The sequence below is a fragment of the Sturnus vulgaris genome, chromosome 22 (genome assembly GCF_052056855.1).
Source record: "Sturnus vulgaris isolate bStuVul1 chromosome 22, bStuVul1.hap1, whole genome shotgun sequence".
NCBI classification, from domain to species: domain Eukaryota; kingdom Metazoa; phylum Chordata; class Aves; order Passeriformes; family Sturnidae; genus Sturnus; species Sturnus vulgaris.
Genome location: NC_142264.1, coordinates 4,153,049 through 4,171,851, shown reverse-complemented (window position 1 = coordinate 4,171,851; position 18,803 = coordinate 4,153,049). Strand labels below are relative to the sequence as shown.

At 40.7% G+C, this 18,803-nt stretch overlaps 1 protein-coding gene across 2 annotated transcripts in view; it reads right to left on the bottom strand.

Annotated features, from left to right (window-relative positions):
* SETX (senataxin) overlaps positions 1–18,803 on the bottom strand; it is a 28,324-nt gene that overhangs the window by 8,819 nt on the left and 702 nt on the right. For both annotated transcript variants that reach the window (XM_088177344.1, XM_088177345.1), the window contains exons 2-21: positions 18,269–18,455; positions 16,997–17,177; positions 15,041–15,248; positions 14,763–14,872; positions 14,080–14,299; positions 13,816–13,935; positions 12,639–12,810; positions 11,990–12,080; positions 7,336–11,565; positions 6,416–6,515; positions 5,853–6,029; positions 5,025–5,254; positions 4,343–4,510; positions 4,071–4,227; positions 3,145–3,246; positions 2,626–2,738; positions 1,883–1,954; positions 1,477–1,626; positions 910–1,017; positions 65–252 (exon numbers count right to left, since the gene is read on the bottom strand). In XM_088177344.1, the coding sequence (XP_088033470.1) occupies positions 65–252; positions 910–1,017; positions 1,477–1,626; positions 1,883–1,954; positions 2,626–2,738; positions 3,145–3,246; positions 4,071–4,227; positions 4,343–4,510; positions 5,025–5,254; positions 5,853–6,029; positions 6,416–6,515; positions 7,336–11,565; positions 11,990–12,080; positions 12,639–12,810; positions 13,816–13,935; positions 14,080–14,299; positions 14,763–14,872; positions 15,041–15,248; positions 16,997–17,176 (6,896 nt within the window). In that variant the 5' untranslated portion in view covers position 17,177; positions 18,269–18,455. The remainder of the gene's footprint in view (positions 1–64; positions 253–909; positions 1,018–1,476; positions 1,627–1,882; positions 1,955–2,625; positions 2,739–3,144; positions 3,247–4,070; positions 4,228–4,342; positions 4,511–5,024; positions 5,255–5,852; positions 6,030–6,415; positions 6,516–7,335; positions 11,566–11,989; positions 12,081–12,638; positions 12,811–13,815; positions 13,936–14,079; positions 14,300–14,762; positions 14,873–15,040; positions 15,249–16,996; positions 17,178–18,268; positions 18,456–18,803) is intronic.

Below are 18,803 nucleotides of genomic sequence, written 5' to 3'. Positions count from 1 at the left end.
CGAGATGAAAAAACTGCTTTGAAATAATCTCTGCTCAGGAAAGGAGAATAGGAGAGCTACTCACTTGGCAGTTTTTAGAGTCCTGCCATAAACATAGTTGGATGGGAAGAGGCAGATGTCTGGGTGCATCCTGTACTGCACAGTCAGCTGCACCACAGGCAGGCTGTGCAGCATGTTCCTCTGCACTTGCTCCTCCAGGTGCCTCTGCAGACGGGCCATCAAAGACTGGTCATAGCCATACTGCTGAGCTTTCTGCCACAGGGAGAACAGGACATTTCATTTGGGATCTCATTCCCCACCAGTCCAAGTATTTGGTGTTTTAAACTTCTAAATCGCTGACAAAATGACAACTACTCACAATTCAGTTTTCTATGTGTGTTGGTCTCGTTTCAGTAAAGGCCACCTGCACAAATCTGAATTTTTGTACGTAGTCTCTAGCAAGACATCTTCTCTTTGTGACTCACAACACAGTAAAATTTTAAAGAACATCAACCATAATGAAAAGCATGACTTTCCAGGTGGGATCTTGTTAAATAAACACACAACGTCTAGACAATTTACCCTTCTAAAGAAGCCAGCTTGGTTTTCCTCCTTTATTTACCAAGTGTTTAAAACAATCCTTACTGTTGGAGACAAGGATGTGCTCCTATCTATTTATCCTTAAACACCTGTAGGGTCAGGAAGCCCCCATACAAACAGGAACTCTTCATCCTCCTCAAGGAATGGGGCAGTGACTGAAGCTCCCCTGCCACAACACAACATCTCTCACAAATCAAGTGCCCAGCTCTAAGTTTGTATTGCCCCATTGAAACATATCTTTTTCTCCCTCTTTAAATATTTTCTATAGATACTGTTATTTAACCATATCCATTCTATGGCAAGAAAAAAGCAAAGAGCTTGAACACTTACTATTGATTTGACAGTAGGAGGGAGCTGTTTGGGATCTCCAACGAGGACGAGTTTATTACAGCGATGGATGAGTGGAATCAATGTTTCCACCTCACACGACTGCCCTGCCTTTTGGATATGCAAACAGGATAAAAGTAGAAGTTGTAAGCAAAGCAGAGAAGTACATTAAATTTCTTGTAACACAGCCAGAATAACTCAAATGCTTTAAGTCTTACAAAAAAAAAAAAAATAAAAAGAGGAAAAAGAAGGATTTTTCTGTAGTAAAAAACTACAAACAGATTTATTTTATTAATATATATGCAAAGCTCTCCAAACAGATATAACCAAACCATCTGGAAATCTCTAAAGCGAAAAACCATGGCTGAAGCGTGGCTCTAAATAAAAGCTGTCTGCCATTACAGCACCAAACAAATCAGGAAAAGAATCAATTAAAACTTATTCCTTCTCCTCGTGGTCCTGCTGGGGACAGGGCAGGCAACCCACAAACACTGCAGCAGCAGCCAGAGAGCCCCAGGCTGCCCAGGCAGAGCACAGGGCAGGTGTGGAGGCGGCAGAGGCTGCACTGACCTCGTCCACGATGACACAGCTGAAGGGATCGAGCCCCTGCCGGGAGAAGGCCGACTCCAGCAGGCTCCCCCCGCTGGTGCTCAGCGTGCAGCAGATGATGTCAGACTCCAGGATGATGTCTGCCTGCACTTTCTGGGAGTGCCCCCGAACCTTCAAGCACAACAGGACACCCTGGTTAAAATTCAGCCTTAACTGCTACAGTGAATGCTGCTGGTTTGGGCTTTTTCCTAATATGCACAGCCAGATTTCACAGCTGCCTGTCCATAACTTAGCTTATGGCCTTGATCCATTTACCCACTACTTTATAAATGCTCCCAGCTACATCAAAAACAAATTTCACCACAATTAAAGGACACCAGGTATAAAAATACATCAGCTGAAGTTTATTAGGGACAAATTCTCCTACCTCCTTCAGCTGAGAAGCGAGCTGTTGTCTCTCCTTTGCAAGTCTGCCAATTTCATCATTTAACATTTGACTCTAGATGGGGGAAAAGTTAAAGAGGAACCACCTTTAGCATCACCCATTTCCCATGCACTTTTTTTCCTCTCATGCCCTAATTAATTTCCTAAACATGTAGACTTGCTCAGACTGTCTTTTAGTATCAAATATGTCTGAAGAAGCCAATCAAGTTTCTTAGAAAGCTGTTACCATATTTAGGTGCTGCAACACACGATACCAGATCTTACATATTTGTGCAACTGACAAACTGTTTACCACCAGAAATTTCTCATTTGGCATAAATGCCAAATTCTTAGACAAAAAAATGGAAAATTTCAAGTGCAATACGTATTCCAAAATCTCAGATCATAAGGTATCTTCCTGTATTTTCAGTGAAGCAAAAACACAGCTTTGAAAAATAGAATTGATTTAAACCATTAAGATTTATAAATATGGTTACATTAAAATCTAACTAGTGACAGAATCACATGAAGACTACTGAATGACAGAGCAACAAGTGGCATCATCAACCAGTGATAAATACTGGCATAAATAAACAAAAAAAATCTTGATGTAAAATTCTCCATTCCCTTTCATGGTGCTACCAACTTTTCCAATAGTCGAAAAAGTAAGTGAAGAGACACTGACATAAAAAAACAGAGTTCTTTTAGTGTTATGAACACAAAAACACAAAGAGGATTAAAAATTACCTCTCTCTTCTCACATCTGTGCATGGCACGCTCTCGAGAGAGCATGTCCAGCTTCTGATCCAGAGCCTCTTTCTTCTTCTGAATGTCCTGGTCACAGTCACCTGGCTTCCGTTCTGTCAGAAACCCAAGGAGGAAGAGAAAAACTCTTACACTAACTCCAAATTGGACAAGTGCATTTTTGCTGCATTTTCCTATTTTCTACTGAACTTTTATCTCGTACAACGAAGATAATGAGAATTGCTTCCAACTGTAGCTCTCAAACGCTGCACTGCTTAAATAATGATGGCTTTAACATGTATGCAATGTGATTTCTTAAAGAAAAAAGTCACCTTCCTTATTTTCTTTAGATTCTGGCTCATATATAAACTGCCACTTCCCCACTAGGACTGATAAAAACAATGTTTTATGAAATACAATTGTAGAAAAATCTTCCTTCTTACAGGATACATAATCCCAAGTGAAAAACATCACAAGCTCTTAGAGCAGACTGAAGAAAAGTCTGATTTCCATGTTACTCACTCATTCTGTGTTCAACTTGCTTATCCAGGCTGAATCCTCGGACTTCACTGTTGATTGACTTTTCAGCACCAAGTCGCACTAATTTGATATCACCACAATTTCCTGTTTACAAAACCAGAGTTAAAATTATCTTAAATTACTCCACCTGTCTCTATGCTTTGCTATGATGTTTAAAAAATGTAAACATCATGGATATCAAACAAGGATTTTCTACTTATCTGGAGTATTCAACACTTGACTTGTACTTAAATGCAGCTACAAAAAATTCAGGAATTCCAAACTCTAAAAAATAAAGATGCTGCCCATGTTTTAGTGGGGGCTAACATTAAGAATGTTATTTTGAACTAATGAAACTACCTCTTATTCTCAGGTTTATCTAAAACTTCCAGAATTCCTAACTTGGACAATGCTGAGTCCCATCAAGTAATGCAATTGGTAAGTCAATACCAAAATAACATTTGGTTACAATGTAGATATTTTCCCCCTTCCACAAACTTGGTATCTTATACAGAGTTCATCTACTTTGTATTAGCCACAAACTGGAAGAAGGAAAAACAAGAGGCTTTGACATATCAAAATTTTCACCAATGTTTCCCATAACCCACAAAGTCCAATTTTATTCAAAATAAAAGGGACTAGTGTTCAAATCCCCAAGGAGTACTAAAAAACTGATGAACTTAAACTAACAGCATGAGGAAAAGTTCAACGTCTGTATTTTAAAAAGTGTCATTTATTAAAAAAAAACACAAGACACCTTTCACAAAAGCACATTAAAGATAACAACAATAGGAGGATGTACCAGTCCTGCTCTGCAACAGGAAGCTGCTCAGAGGAGTGTGCAAGCACAGTACATGATCAACTGCTTCAGTTCCTCCTCCAGGTTCTGCCCATTTAACCTTAAAACAGAATTTAAAAACAAACCATACCCAAAGGCTCCTGTTTGTTTTGGCATTTTTCCTTAAAAGCAACGATGATCTTTTTCATGAGTTCATCAACAGCAGCATTTGATGGTGCACAAACTAGAAAACGGTTTGGCTTAATCTTGGAATTTTTTTTCCGAGCTGTTTTGTCATTCCTAGTGTTCTGTAGATTAATTAACAACAAAACAAAACAAGCTCTTTAGACTGTTTTCACTTGAGATTGAGAAGCCTGTACATTCATCTAAACCAAACCCCAGCACACAACCATGTTCACTTACTTCTCTCAAAACACGGGACAGGAGTCCTACAATAGTTTTTGATTTGCCTGTCCCAGGTGGTCCATGGATAAGGCAGATCTTGGGAAGTCCTGGGTGCTGCTTTACCATGGCATAAGCTGTCTCAATGGCTCTCTTTTGATCCTCATTGTATTCATTCATATATGAAGCCTGAGGGAACAGACAGGGCAAAAAATAGTGAACTAATGTTGATCACACCTTCCACATTAATTTTCTACACTTTCAGAATGTTCTCACCTCTTTAGCTAGAACTCAAAAGCTGGAAGGGCAGGGAAGCTTTTGATTCTAGGTTTGCTGTAGATGCACACCCAATACTCACTTGAAGTTGTAACAAAAGTTTTGTTCACTCCCCACACCTACCTTTATTTTACAATACCTTTTCCATGCTATGTTTTATTTCCTGAACACTTCCCCAGTAAGGAGAAAGAAAATTGAAAGCAGTTTGAAGTTCACTATAACAATAGAGCACAAACACTTGAGCAAGTTCAGACTCCTTTCCCCACCCAGCAGCCAACCCTGAAGTGGGCAGTGTCTCAGTGCTTTTCAAACTTGGCTATTTTCTCTTGGTCATCTCAAAGGCCAGCATGAAAAACCAAACCTGCAGAACTCACGAGGCCCAAATGTTTTTTCTCTTAACCCTGGCACTCCCAGCTGCAGGACTTACAGCACTTCCTGAGGCAACAGGCAGATCTCTGGGACAGAAGTCATTGTAACTTGGATTAATGATGGGTCTAGCCAGGGGGCTCCTGTTCAGCAGCAGCAGACCTTTGAACGTTCTGTGTGTGGTCACCAGGGAGCCAACCACCACACACTTCACTTGCTTACGGACAAAGAATGACAAATTGCCTCGGGTCTGCACAGTAAGATGACAGGCAGTTTGCTGCTCTTTTTGTCCTGTTAAAGAAAATAATAAAAACCCAAGCTGTTAATTCAAAAACGATCCAAATTATACTTCATTAACTGAAGTATACTCCAGTAAGTCACTCAATGAATTCACCAGAACAAGGTACTGTCCTCTACTAGGGAATCAACAATGAGTTCTTGCAGAATCCCAACACTTCGCCACCCCCACCGAAAAACAAAGACCAGACAAAAACCCAGTACTGTGAGTACAACTACTCAGATCACTGCTTTAATAAGGCATGTTCTGGGTAGAGGTGGTAATCCTGGTAATTCAGAGTTTCAATTCCCAAAGACAGTGACATGACAGAAGTTCATGGCACTTCCTATTCTCCTGGCAGTACCATCCTAAAGATGCGTGCAGGGCATTTACTCATCACTAGTTTCTGTTTTTCCATGAAGTCTTAGAAAAAGGATGGACAGCAGGGCTACAAAGCTTCTAGCATGGAACAGATCTGCTACAGAGGATAAACAATTCCATTCCCTCTTCCATTCTTCCAGTGGTACATTACAACTACCAACAGCCAGCTACGAAGAAGCATTTTATGGCACCAAGAAGGCTCCCATTTTTATTTCCAGCCTTGTTACTCACTGTTTGCATAGCCAGATGCACGAGAAAATCGTGTCACGAGGCCAACATGATTCACTATGTGGCTCTCCATCCCACTTTCTCCCCCAAAAGTGTCCTTCTCCTTGTGGACCACCAAAAGGATTAAGTCATCCTCCTTCGGATGAAGCTGCCTCGCCAAATCACTCTCTCGTAGATGAGCTACCCAAAAGACAAAAATCACAACATTGAAATGAAAGTGGTTACAATTATCTTCTGACCTGTAGAGGTACTGGTAACTTTTAAAGCTGTTAAAGGCTATAGCAAAAGATTATTGTGAAAAGCCTGAGCACAGCACTGTATAAAAAGAGAGCAAGTCAAGAACAACTTTATCAAAACCAGCTGAAAAAAAAAATCCAGATGAGAGACATGGAAGGCACAAATTCCCTGCAAAATATGTATTTCTCTTACATGCATTCTGTAGAATAGCAAAGTCAAAATCCTTTCTATATTTACAGCAATCACAAGAAACTCTACCTCTAAGTGCCAGCTCAGTATAATGCATCATCTACTTCAAAATCAGATTTTATTTTAAAAAAAACCCTCACCTGTAAAATGTGCTGTATTCATGTCAGCAGAAAAGTTCTCTAAGTAGAAGCAATAACTTTTCTCTCTTACTTTCTGGTTTTCTACCCATTCTTGTGCCAGCTACATGTTGAAAAGGAAACAATAATACTTTGAAGGGTTTAGTGTATCAGAAGAAAAGCTTATCATGACTCAAAGGGTAAATAAAAGAAATGAAATAAAACTACCAGACTGTCAAGTAAATATATCAAGAACCTTACCCATTTCTTTTCTTTCACATAAGCATACCCATTACATATAAACACACAGGGCAAATAAAAGTTCTTCCTTGCCACTCACCCATTTCATGTATTTTCTTAAAGCTCTTCACAACTACTCTGAGATTTCCCTGACTGCATTTTCACCCTAAAATATCAGTATTAACCTGGCATTGGCTTTATTTTCTACCTTATTTCTATAGAAGTGATGCAATGACTGAACTTCAAAGCATTCCAACATTAACTGAAGGAACATTGTGTTTTGTCACTATTAAACTATAAACCAATAAAGACTGGGAGAAAACACTCCCTGGATTAACCCACTCTCTCATGTAAGTTCTCAACAGAAACCAAAACACTAGATTTTTATCCTCTGTCATTGAAAGGCCTTAGTTACTTAAAGATTTCTGTTTTGAACTTTATACAGCATAGAGAGGAACCACATCCTTGGCCACTCCTTTTATTGTGGATGTGCACCCAGGAAAAAAGAAACACTTCACTTTAATGAGTAACTCTGGTAGTCCCCAAACTTAAACACAGCTGTTTGGATTATTTACCCCAAATCATCCTTCTATTCTGAGCCATATCTGAATGTTTTCAAAGGTAAACAGAGGACCAGGTTTTAATATCTTGGTAAAATTTATCAGTGTTGACAAAACCAAACCAAAAAGCAGAAAGCTACTTACTGTTTCAAAGGCGTTGAGCATCATCAAGGGAAAAAATGTATTAAAATATTCGTTGTAGCCCTCAAAATGGACAGGAACAGAGGCTACTATGGACTGCAGAAGATTATCTGGAGTTCCAAAGAAGTTGAAGTTTGCAAACATGTCGTAAGTCCACTCCAGGACATGGTTAACAAAAATGCTGTAATTGCGCTGCTGAGCGCCAAGAAAAGAGGAGTAGGTGTCTCGGCCAGACCCTCTGGAAATATTTGAAGCATTCTCATAGCGTCTATTTTGTAACTGGAGAACGTTATTGGTACTAAGGGGTTGAGGTAAATTACTGAAACTTGGAGATCTGCACACTGGATTTCCTGCTGGTGCAGGTTTTGAAAGCGGTGGTGGCCTGGCTGCCACTGCTTTGGCCGCGTTCACTTTGCTTTTTGAAGGTGGGGGCAACTTTCTGCAGTCTTCGAGATCTTTGCTGAAGGCTGCGTTCCGTGAGGAACTCGTTGAGCTGAAAATTTTGGTAGTGGAAGGCTTTGGTATTTTAGGTGGTGGTAGAGAAGGCTTGGCAAACACATGATCTGGCCCTGGGCTGGTGGCTGGGTGTTTACTGCAGTATTCTCCAGGTTTTTCCACCTGTTCCATACAGTCTTTGTCCTTACATTTCACAACAGCTGAGGGTTCATTCTGCTGAAGGCTTTCATCAACATCCATTTCCTCTGGGGTCTTACTAACTATAGCAGAATCTTGAACACTTTCCTCCTGAGAACATAACTCCATATCCACAGGATCTAATTGGGTTAAAAACAAATTATCATCACCTTCGTCACTGCTTTCATCTGATTTACACCCATTTTGCTCTGAGGTTTTCATCTCACACTCAGGCAGGACAGTGCAACCTTTTCCTGAAGACTCATCTTTATCATCTCCAAGTGCAGTGGAAGAGAGACTCGAATCCATAGGGACAGGAGGAACCACCACACTGTTACCCTCCCATTTTCTGTTCCAGTCTGAAGAATGAGGCATTTTAGAGGCACTTGCCACCCCCTCCACAGAGAAGCTCTCAAATTTTCTCTCACTGGCAGAAGGACAATCAGTCTCTTCTCTTTTTTTCTCCCTCTGGTTTTCAACAGATTCTTTAATAGCTGCCAGTTCAAAACTTTGAGGCTTTTGTTCCACAGGCTTTGCAGACACTTTGTTAACTTTGTTTCTGCTCTCTGAACTTCCTGCAGAATTTTTCACACTTCTTTTGGGCCTTGTCTGCCGTAGATACTGCCGGTCTTGGCAGGCGAGCAGTTTTTTATTACGTTTTACAGACAAGCACTGAGCCTCGATCTGTTTGGTTCTCCTTTTCTGCCCAACTGGAATTCTGCCTGCGGCTTTGCCGTGGCTGCGCAGCTGAGCCAGGCTCTCCAGGGAGGGCTGGGACAAATCGAACGCCTTGCGGGGACCCTTCTTCAGGCCAAGCTTTTCCACAGTTGATGCTGGAGCAGGACTCTGCCGAACCTTCCTTGGAGGAACCACGGCAGGCATCGACCTGCCAGGCTGAGAACGTTCTGCTGTGCTTTGGAATGGTGTTTTATTTTTGGCTGTTTTAAGAAGGGGAGGTTTTTTAGGACTTCTCTGAACAGCCGTTGCTGATTTACATTTTGCTGTGGTCTTCTGTAGGCTTGTGCTATTTTTCTTAAGGGCCAACTTTGAAGCTAATGAGATGGGAGATGTAGATGCTTTGGGTTCAGGCAATTTTGAATCCAGGGTGAAGCTTTTAGCAGTACCTTTGTCTGCACATTTCTCCAGCTGACCTTTTGCATCTTCCTTGCCAACTGATTCTTCTGAGGTTGAATTAGTTGCTTCTTTTGTATCATCAGCTTCTTTCTGATGAGAAGTATCTTCTGTCTGCTTTTCTACTGGGCTTGCTGCTTCTTCCATGGAGTCATCACTAAAGTAATGCAGGTCATAGCCCCAGTCATTTAAGTTATCATTCAGGCAGTCATCTGAATTACTCGTCTCAGCTGCTGCTGAAACGTCATCTTGTTTACACTCCTCAGTTGTTTCCACAGCATACGCTTGAGTATCTTGCCAAGCTGAAAAAACATCAGCTTCTGTTTCAAACTCAAAGTACTGAGAATCACAGTCATCCAGTAACAGGGGAGAGCCTGGAGGCCTTGATTCTCTTTTAGTGTCACTATCAGAAATGCTGCTGGAAGTTGAAGATTCCTCTGCACACACATTTTCATTCTTGGTTTTTGTTTCCTCCTTGTCAGCCACGCCTTTTTCTTCATCAGAAGAGTCTGAAATTACAATGACTTGATTGCTAGGGCCATCTGCTCCACTGGGACACTTGGTACTTTGGCCCTCGTTGGAAGATCTTACAGAACCTTTCACTTTCCTTTTAATATCAGACACATTGTGGCAAACTGAGCTTTCCTGGATGGATTCAACAGGAAAATTGACACTTTTGGCATAAGCAGCTAAAGATAATTTACTGAGCTCTCCATCAATCTGGGAGTCCGACAAAGCATTATCATTGGAAACCGTCTTCACAAAATCCTCCTCTTTCTTCCCCACTGAACTGTTTTCCCTCCTGAAATATTCAGAAAACTCAAACAATCTGTCACTTGACTCACGCTTCACTGACAGTGGCCTCATCATATCCCTCTTGTTTTCTGAGCTAAATGGAAAATAACCACACGCTGAAGTGTTATCCCTACAAAATGTCTCTGAAACTTGATTTTTGCAGTCATATTTATTCAGATCATTTAAATTAGGCTGCTCCTGGTTTGAAGTTTGCATAGTGGTGTTTCTCTTAAAGAAAGACATCAACGATGAACCTGATTTTTCTTCTGTTGATACTTTTTTCAGTGAGGTGTCATTACGCCCTAAAAGTAAAGTACTGTCATCTTCCTTCCCCTGCACACCAGGTTCATTTCTAGAAGAGTTAGAGGAATCTTCCTTGGAGACTTGTTTAGTGGGGATCAGTCTGGACTGGAATACACCGTTTCCACTTGTCTCTTGCATACTTTGGCAATTCCTTGAAGATGGAGAATCAACATGAGTTTGAGCAGACAGATATGGTTGCGTTTTGGGTTCTGCTCTGTGTTTCATTTCTAACTCTCTGCCTCTCCTGAAATCTGAATGCTGGGTGTTTGAATTGAAGCACTCATCGTCCGTATTGCATTTTCCTGCCACAAGATCAGAGTTCCTATTTTCCTGAACTTTCCCACATACTTTTGCTGCCAAAGAGTTCTGTGGGAATGTAAACTCCTGAGCTGCCAAGTCATCAGGTTCCTTTTTAATATTCATCAAGAGGCTTTCTGTGGATGTGCAAGATGTTGAACTCCTACATGCATCTCTACATTCCTCTTCCCAGGCATTCTTTCTCTTATGGAAAGGGTTCTCTTGACAATCTCTGTCTTCCTTTGACGTGACAAAGGGTGAATAAAGGTCCCTCCTCTCATGTCCACTCATCTTGTATCCACCATCACATGCGTTCTTGTCCTGCTTTAGAGAGATAGCTGGCAAAGCTGCTGAGTTTGAACTGCTTCCTCCAGCCAAAGAGGTGCTCAGTGCTTTGCCCTTTATACTTCTTATAACTTGCTTTAAACACGTTTGCAGCTCCTGGGTTTCCTGGCTGCTCAGCTGCCACCCCACAGCTCGATTTCCCCGCAGGAGGAGGTTGAGTTTGTCCAGGTACTGCTTGCACAGGGCGTGCTGGCCGATCTGGTAGCCCTCCTTGAGCAGGCTGCGGATGAGCTGCACGCAGGCGTGCTGCACCGAGCTGGGCGCCTGCAAGGAGCCCACAGCCGAGCCCTTGGCACACAGCCCCGGTGCCTTCTCACTGCACCGAGTGAAGGCTCTGCTTGGGAGCGTGGCACACCTCACCACTGCCTCCACCCACTCCTGGGAGCTGATCCACAGCAAATGGAGGCACTTCTTACTTCTGTGTAGCTCAACAATGGACACCAAGATGAGGAGGAAGAACTCGGAGATTTTGTCGCACTGCTGAAATCTTTCGATGAGGATGTCTTTGATTTCTGAGCAGAGGTAGTGGATGACCTCCACTATATAGGCTACACCCAAGTCCTTGAGGTCCATAAGGGACTGAACAAAAGGGATGAACCAGAGGAATGTGCTGTGATGGACACGCAGGTCTCTGCCAATGTCAGACTGAAGCATGTTAGCCAGGGTCTGCATATCTTCGTACATGTTGGGGCAGTACTCTGGGCAAATGGCAGCCTTCCAGCCAGTGTCCTGAAAAACACATTCACCACACAACAGCCTCAGTGATATGCACAGTTCAGCTTTTTCATAGCCAAGCTTTTTTGTTACTTTCTTTCATATATTTCTTCATTAAACAGTAACATCTCTTATATCCCAATGTAAGTCACGAAAAACCACAAAAATAAAGAGCATGCAGATATATAAGGAACTAATTTCCTAAAACATTACCTACGAAATTGGTGTGAAGTAGTAGTTCCTTCAAAAATCATTGTGAACTATTAAAAGACACTGTCATGCTGACATAACTAAAAACACATGGAAAGCCTTTAAAAGAGGCTCATAAATGTAACACATTGACACCAAGAGATGACTACACTTGGAAATGTTTATTCTTGACAATGTCATTCAGTGACTCCAGGTCAAAGAAAAGGAATATAAAATACTGGTTTAATACCTTTTGAGGCTTTTCTGTGTTATAATTATACACAATCTGACTGCAAGAAATCATGTCATCACCGTAGTCTGACTCTGGTTCAGATTTTGTCCTGAAAAAAAAGCATAAATCACTACAGACTCACCCAAATAAAACTCTAAGAAAGCCAGGACAGACCTTGCTTTTCAGATACCAAGGGACCATTAGAACTTGTCAGAGATAAAGCACACCAATTAAAAGGTACCATATTTTAAAGTGTCAAACTTTGTTTATCCAGCTTCTAAGAGGTGGAGGAAGTGACTGTCTCAATTAAGTCATGGATTTGCCTACATAGAACAACTGTCCAGAATGCCATCTACTGAAAATTCAGGAATTCCCATAAATTTACCAAACCTTGGACATGGCCATTTTTATTAACCTTCAGTACAAGTTGGTTGTAGCACTAAATAAGCACAGAACACTTAACAGTCTTCCCAATTCAGGGAAAGAAAATCCTAACAAGTTTAACACAGACATTAGAGTGACCAAAAAAAATATATTTTTTTGAAGGAACCTCACAATTTTAGGAGACCTACTTCAACTTTCTTTGTTTGAAGTTGGAAACATCATATTTTTTCTAATTTATCTCCCTGCCCCAACACAAATTACAGCAGCACTGACAAGAACTGACCTCCTGAAGCTACTGCGAATATTTTTGATTTCGTTGTTGTAGCTCACACTGTTGATTATGGTTTGAAAGGCTTGGACAGGATCAATCAGCTGACCCCAAACTTTAGATCCAAGCTGATCCAAAATAACCATGAAACAATGCAGGGCAGGCCAGAAGGGGTCAGTGGAATCATCTGAAACACAAGAGCAACAGTGGAGAGGGTTGAAATACAAGTCCTGGACATTCTTAGGCTAAGCAGAAATTGAAAGAGCTGGTTCTCATTGATTTTTCTAAAGTATCAACAGAAAAGTATTCTAGTAAGTTGCAACTGTACTTTTTAACCTGGAAAAAGAAGGAAAAAAAGGCATGTTCCCTCATTTGTACAGAGACTGCTCCTTATGCAGTCTTAAATCAACAGGAGCCTGGATGCCCATTATTAGTATTAAATAATACTGGTATTTCTCAACTCAATTAAACTGATTCTTTCACACTGATTTTTGCAGGGGTGTGCTATGAGGGGCACAACTCAGTTATTTACACTTTTACTTACACAGCTAATTTATACTTCACATTTTCACTAGAAGCAATTGGTTCTTTCAAGTGTGTTCTTACTCCTTCATGTAAGAAAATATCATACCCTCAATAAACATGAAGTTTATAAAGATCTGCTCATTTAAGAGGAAATCCTGACCTTGAGCTCACAGGCCATTCCCAGATTATGCCATGGTAACCCATGGGGTTTCTAAATCTAAATTCTACAGCCTAAATTTACAGCTGCAAAAAGGGGTCCCCTCAAATGGACAGATGGAAGAGTCAAATTTTAAGGCAAGATACAGCAATTCAGGAGTTTCTTTACTTTAGGATTCAAAATTCAAAATTTATGCCACAATGAAACCAGCACTCTGTATGCACATGCAGCCTGCACATTAAATGAAAACAGTGACAGAAATTGCAGATTTGTCCTCTCAAAACCTCTATGCCAGATTCCGCAAAAACTCTGCCATCTCTTCTCCACTCCAGACTTTGGATGTCATCTTTCAGTATTTGTCAGTATTGCCCAAATATTTTACCTTTCAGAAGATAAATATGCCTGAGGTAAAATTATCTCTCATTACAATACTAAGAACTTAACAAGGAATTTGATAAAGATGAAAAATGGGCTATAAACTGTCTTAATCCCAAGTATAAAACTAGTTACCAGCTGCTTCTTTCTCCATAGTGTGAAGTATAGACTGCATGAAATCATTTTGTTTGTCTGGGCCCAGTAACAAAGAGTCCATAGCTTGTTCTTCCAGCACTGACAGCAACATGCAAATTCCTACAGAAAACAAAAAAAAAAGAGGCAACCTGTCTATATATTTGAAAAAATACACAGCACCTATGAAATTGTAGAGCTCTGACTCAAAAGAAGTGCTTACAAATGGGAGACTACACAAATTCATTTCTGATCATAAATACTCACCCAGCCAATAGTTCTTGTAGTTGGCTGTGTCATACAAATGAGCTGGCAGAAGGATGAGTTTCCCCTTTTCAACCATTGAAGAGCTGTAAATATCTGGATTCTCAAAAAGCCCCAACTCAATAACTTTGAACAAACAAGTCAGCACTTCCTCTAGGTCGTAGTAATCATCCCTGTCAACCTTTCCTAAATTCCTTGCTGTTAGGATGGCCCATCGACGAATCTATGGATTGAAAAAAAAAGTTATATAATGATAAAAAGAACAAATAAAATCCCAATTCTGTAAGAGGAAGCACTGCCATTACAAATGGGACAAAGGCATATTTTTACTAATAGAATAATTAAAAATAAGTCTTCAAAATAATCTTAGAAACAGCCTTGCTATACCTACAAGATGATGTTGATGATAAGAAAGTTAAAATTCAGGGTAATAGCTACAAGGAAAATTCCTTGGGATTTATGTGCAACAGTGTAGCAGTTGGTGTGTACTAATTTTATGTCATTTACATGTTACTGACCAAGATATTTTAATCAGAGAACTGCATACTGTAACAGATGTCAAGTTTTACTTACAGATAAATGCACCACACAGATTTTCTAAAATCATGCAAAGACATCAATCAATCCCTTCAGTATTAACATAGTGCACAAAAGCAGGATTCAGCAGAACAGAAAAAGGAACTTACCACCTCATTTGGGTGTACCAAAAAGAGATAAATTCCCGGGTATTTTTCAAAGACCTGAAAGGAGTCGTGACTTAGTTCCATTCTACAGAGCACTTCTACACACAGCTCACCTAAAAGGGTAAGACACAGTTAATCTACAGGCTCACAAAAAAGTGTCTTTAGTACCAAAAAAAAAAAAATATATATATATTGAACCTCTGGTTTAACTACTGTTTATTTTCACCTCCTGCAGTGGAACAAAACCTTTCCCTTCCACAGGGATATGATCAGATACATACTGACTTTCTTATGCAGCAGCAGATATGGGTATTTCAGTATTTCCAGCAGAGGCACTCGCAGGTTGTTCTCAAAATTTGGGCCCACAAAACCAGACAGAGGCGTCTCCCCACGCTCATCGATCAGAAACAACTCATCCTCTCCTGTTTCTTCGTGCATGGATTTCTCCATGTGGGCAATGAGGCGGGAGGTTTCCAAGTGCCACAGGTCCTATTAGTGGGGAAAAATAACAATTAAAGCGGACTCGTGATTAAAGTGATTAAGAACATTTATTACCACATATGTTACCGTATGGACTAGAAATCCTGAATATTGGAATATAAAGTGTATAAACCATAATAGTAGTAGTAATGCTAAGGCTTGGAGACTGCAGTTCCAAGAGTAGGCCCTGGGAAACTAACTTAGGAATGTGCTGTGCTGAGGAAACAATGTTCAAAAGATTTAGCAGAGCATGCAGAACTATTAGTGATAAGGTTAAAGTATAATCATAAATAAAGTACTGGTGGTGGGCAGTGGCATAAGAGGGAGATTAAGGGGGAGAACACTATAGTCCTAGGGTAAGCAACTATGTAGGATTTATGATGTAAAATGTTATCTACAAGATGAATGTATCTATATTATTTAGAAGAATGTGTACTTCTGCACGTAGACCATTTGTAAAAAAGGGTATAAAAACCCTCTGAAAAAGGGAACCGGTGGGATTCTGACTTTGGACGTGGAGTCCGCAGGTCCCCCGAATAAAGCACCGCATAAACTGACACTCTGTTAGTTTGTGTTTTAATTTGGGGAAACACATAGAGTAATCTTAATTACGCTGTCAAAAGTTGAAATCTCATTTTGAAAAGTTTCTTTCTACGCATGCGCCAAAACACTAAAGCTTTGAAAAGGAATCAAATTATGCAAAGCACAAATCTCTCATTTTAAAGTTAAGACTACAAAGTCATTTTTAAAAGACTAGCCTTCAAACTAGATGTAATTTCATGATTCTGTTAAATATTCATTTCAATACTTACTTTAGGTTAGTCATAAAACTTTGTTCCACTGGCAAATACACAAAAATACAGGAAAAGAGCATATTTAGGAAGATGGGAAAACCAATTATAAAATCTTGCCTCCTTTCAGATTTTGCAATTAATGGAAGGAAAATAACATAAACAATGCAGAGACTGACTGACTTGCTGGATATTTATAGGGATTCACTCACTTAACTTACTCATCTTAAGTAACTGCTCCAAGCCTCAATTACACACCAAGTTTATTTCCCTGTAGTAAATGGACACAAAAAGGAACTTGCAGTAGGTCTGGACACTCTTCTCTTATTTCCAGTCTATAGAACTTCCAGTCACATAAAATTGCTGTCCAGAGCAATCTAGTTGACTTTCAGACATCTGTATTATGATCAATTAGCTAAAAACACGTACTTTACATACAGAAGGGAAAATAAGCTTTCCAAAAAATATAAAATTGTATACTAGTAAGGGAGGATTATAAAAGAGGTTTAAACCTTTATGCTAAATTGCACAGTCTTGCAAGGTCTGATCTCTGAAATTCAAACATAGGAGAAAAGTACAAATGAGAAGTGAAAGCAAACAAAAACAGGAACAAGCCAGTACAGGAAGAGAAAGCAGCAGAAAAGAGAAAACACATTAAAGAAATGAGCTGTTATTCTGGCAGCTGGTCCTTGTTTCAGATGACAAACCATCAACAGCATGAAAGAAGTCGAAGCTGTAGTATCTGGTCAGCAACTTACAACTACTGGTTTAGTTCTTACTGATTTCAATATAGGCAAAACAAGAGGATGTCTGTTTTACAATCAGCAGTTTGCAATTCCATATGAAAAAAACAGAAAGTTAAAAAGCAACACAATCTATTCCCAAAACCCAAAAAAACCCACAACCCCTCCCCCTACACTGAGGCTGGACCAGAGAAGCCTCGTAATTAATCTCTTCATTAATTACCTCATGCAATCTTGGACATTCTTCCCTTGCTTTGTGATATTCAACCACACACTCCAGGCAGTAACAGAGGTCATCATTGGATCCTTCAAAATCTTCCTGGGACAGCCTTTGAGCAGCATAGTGCTTCAGGAACTCGGTGGTGTCAGTACCACTCTGTGTGCACCATCGGCACGTGCTCATTCTGGGGAGGGGGTAAAGAAGCAGGAATTAAAGCCCAAAGCCTTCAAGTGGCAAAATATTCCCTTTCAGCCACAACAGGACCCAATTTTCAAGGGTGGTGAGCTCAGGATTTCAGTTACTCATCAGCAGCCCCCAATGCAGGTGCTCTTACAGTTCCAGGTGCATGCAGTTAAACAGATTAAAGCATTAAACGGACATCACACAAAAAAATGCCTGCAGAATAGCAAAAAGGAAAAGCACTGTAGTCAAACGTGCAAACTTGGGAAAAAAAGGTGAAAATTCATTTTACATTAAAAAAAAAAAAAAATCTCCTTACCCACACATTGCAGATTTTCCAGAACTATAATGCAAAGCTCTATATATTATTTTACTGGTGTCTCTGGAATTTAGGTCTAGTGACACAAAGTTTAATTAGCTTTTTTTCCTTAATCTCTTGCTAAAATTTGTAGGTCAGCAAATCCCTGTCGTCACAAGCAAAAGCTATTTACGCAGAACTTTCCTGTCTTTGTTATTTTTATAGGAAGAGTGTTAAAATTCTCACCACAGATTGCTTTCCTCTAAAAACAAACATCCTTCACTAAGCAGCAATAGTGACATCTCAGATCCTGCTAGCCTGAAAAATTCTACAGAACGGTTTGGGATGGAAGAGTCCTTAAGGCATCATTTCATTCCACCCCCTGCCATGGGCAGGGACACCTTCCACCATCCCAGGCTGCTCCAAGCCCTGTCCAACCTGGCCTTGGACACTTCCAGGGATCCAGGGGCAGCCTCAGCTTCTCTGGGCACCCTGTGCCAGGGCCTCTCCACCCTCACACGGAAGAACTTTCTCCTAATACTCAATCTAACCCTGCCTTCTGTCAGTTTGAATCCATTCTCCTATCACTACAGCTCTTGATGAAGTGTCCCTCTCCAGCTTCCTTGTAGGCCCCTTCAAAACAATGGAAGGCTTCGAAAGAATGAACTCTTGAACTATACAAAAAGAAAAATGGTAACTAGTTCTTTTATTCAGCATAACAAAAGTAGAGAAAGCCAAGCCTTAAGTTCCTCATGCATATGCGTAAACTAGGAAAATCCAACATTTGTGGCATTTACCTTCGAAAAAAGGAGCTATTTGCTGTGCAGGTGTGCCAGGTCACATGGTGGGAGGGAGAACAGCGCTGCCCTGCAGCCAGGGAAGGGGCTGAGCACTTCAGCCATACATGTCCTGAGTGCAGAGGGCAGAGCCGTATCCTCAGCAATACACCCCCTGGTGACCAAGTTTCGGTGGTGTTTCAAAGATCTGGAGCAAAACAGAAATCAAACCACTGAATCACGGAATCACTCCGGCTGGAAAAGACCTTTGAGATCACCGAATCCAACCTGTGACCAAACACCACCTTGTCACCCAGGTCAGAGCACTGAGTGCCACATCTAGCTGAACACCTCTAGGGATGGTGACACGCATCCGCCCCGGGCAGCCCATTCCAATACTGAAATATTCAACAACTCCTTCAATGAAGGAATTCCTCCCGGTGCCCAGCCTGAACCTCTCCTAGCACTGCTTGAGGCTCTGTCCTCTGCTGCGACTCACTGTCTGGGAAAAGGGCAAAATTCTCACCTACTATAATCTTTCTCCAGGTAGTACATC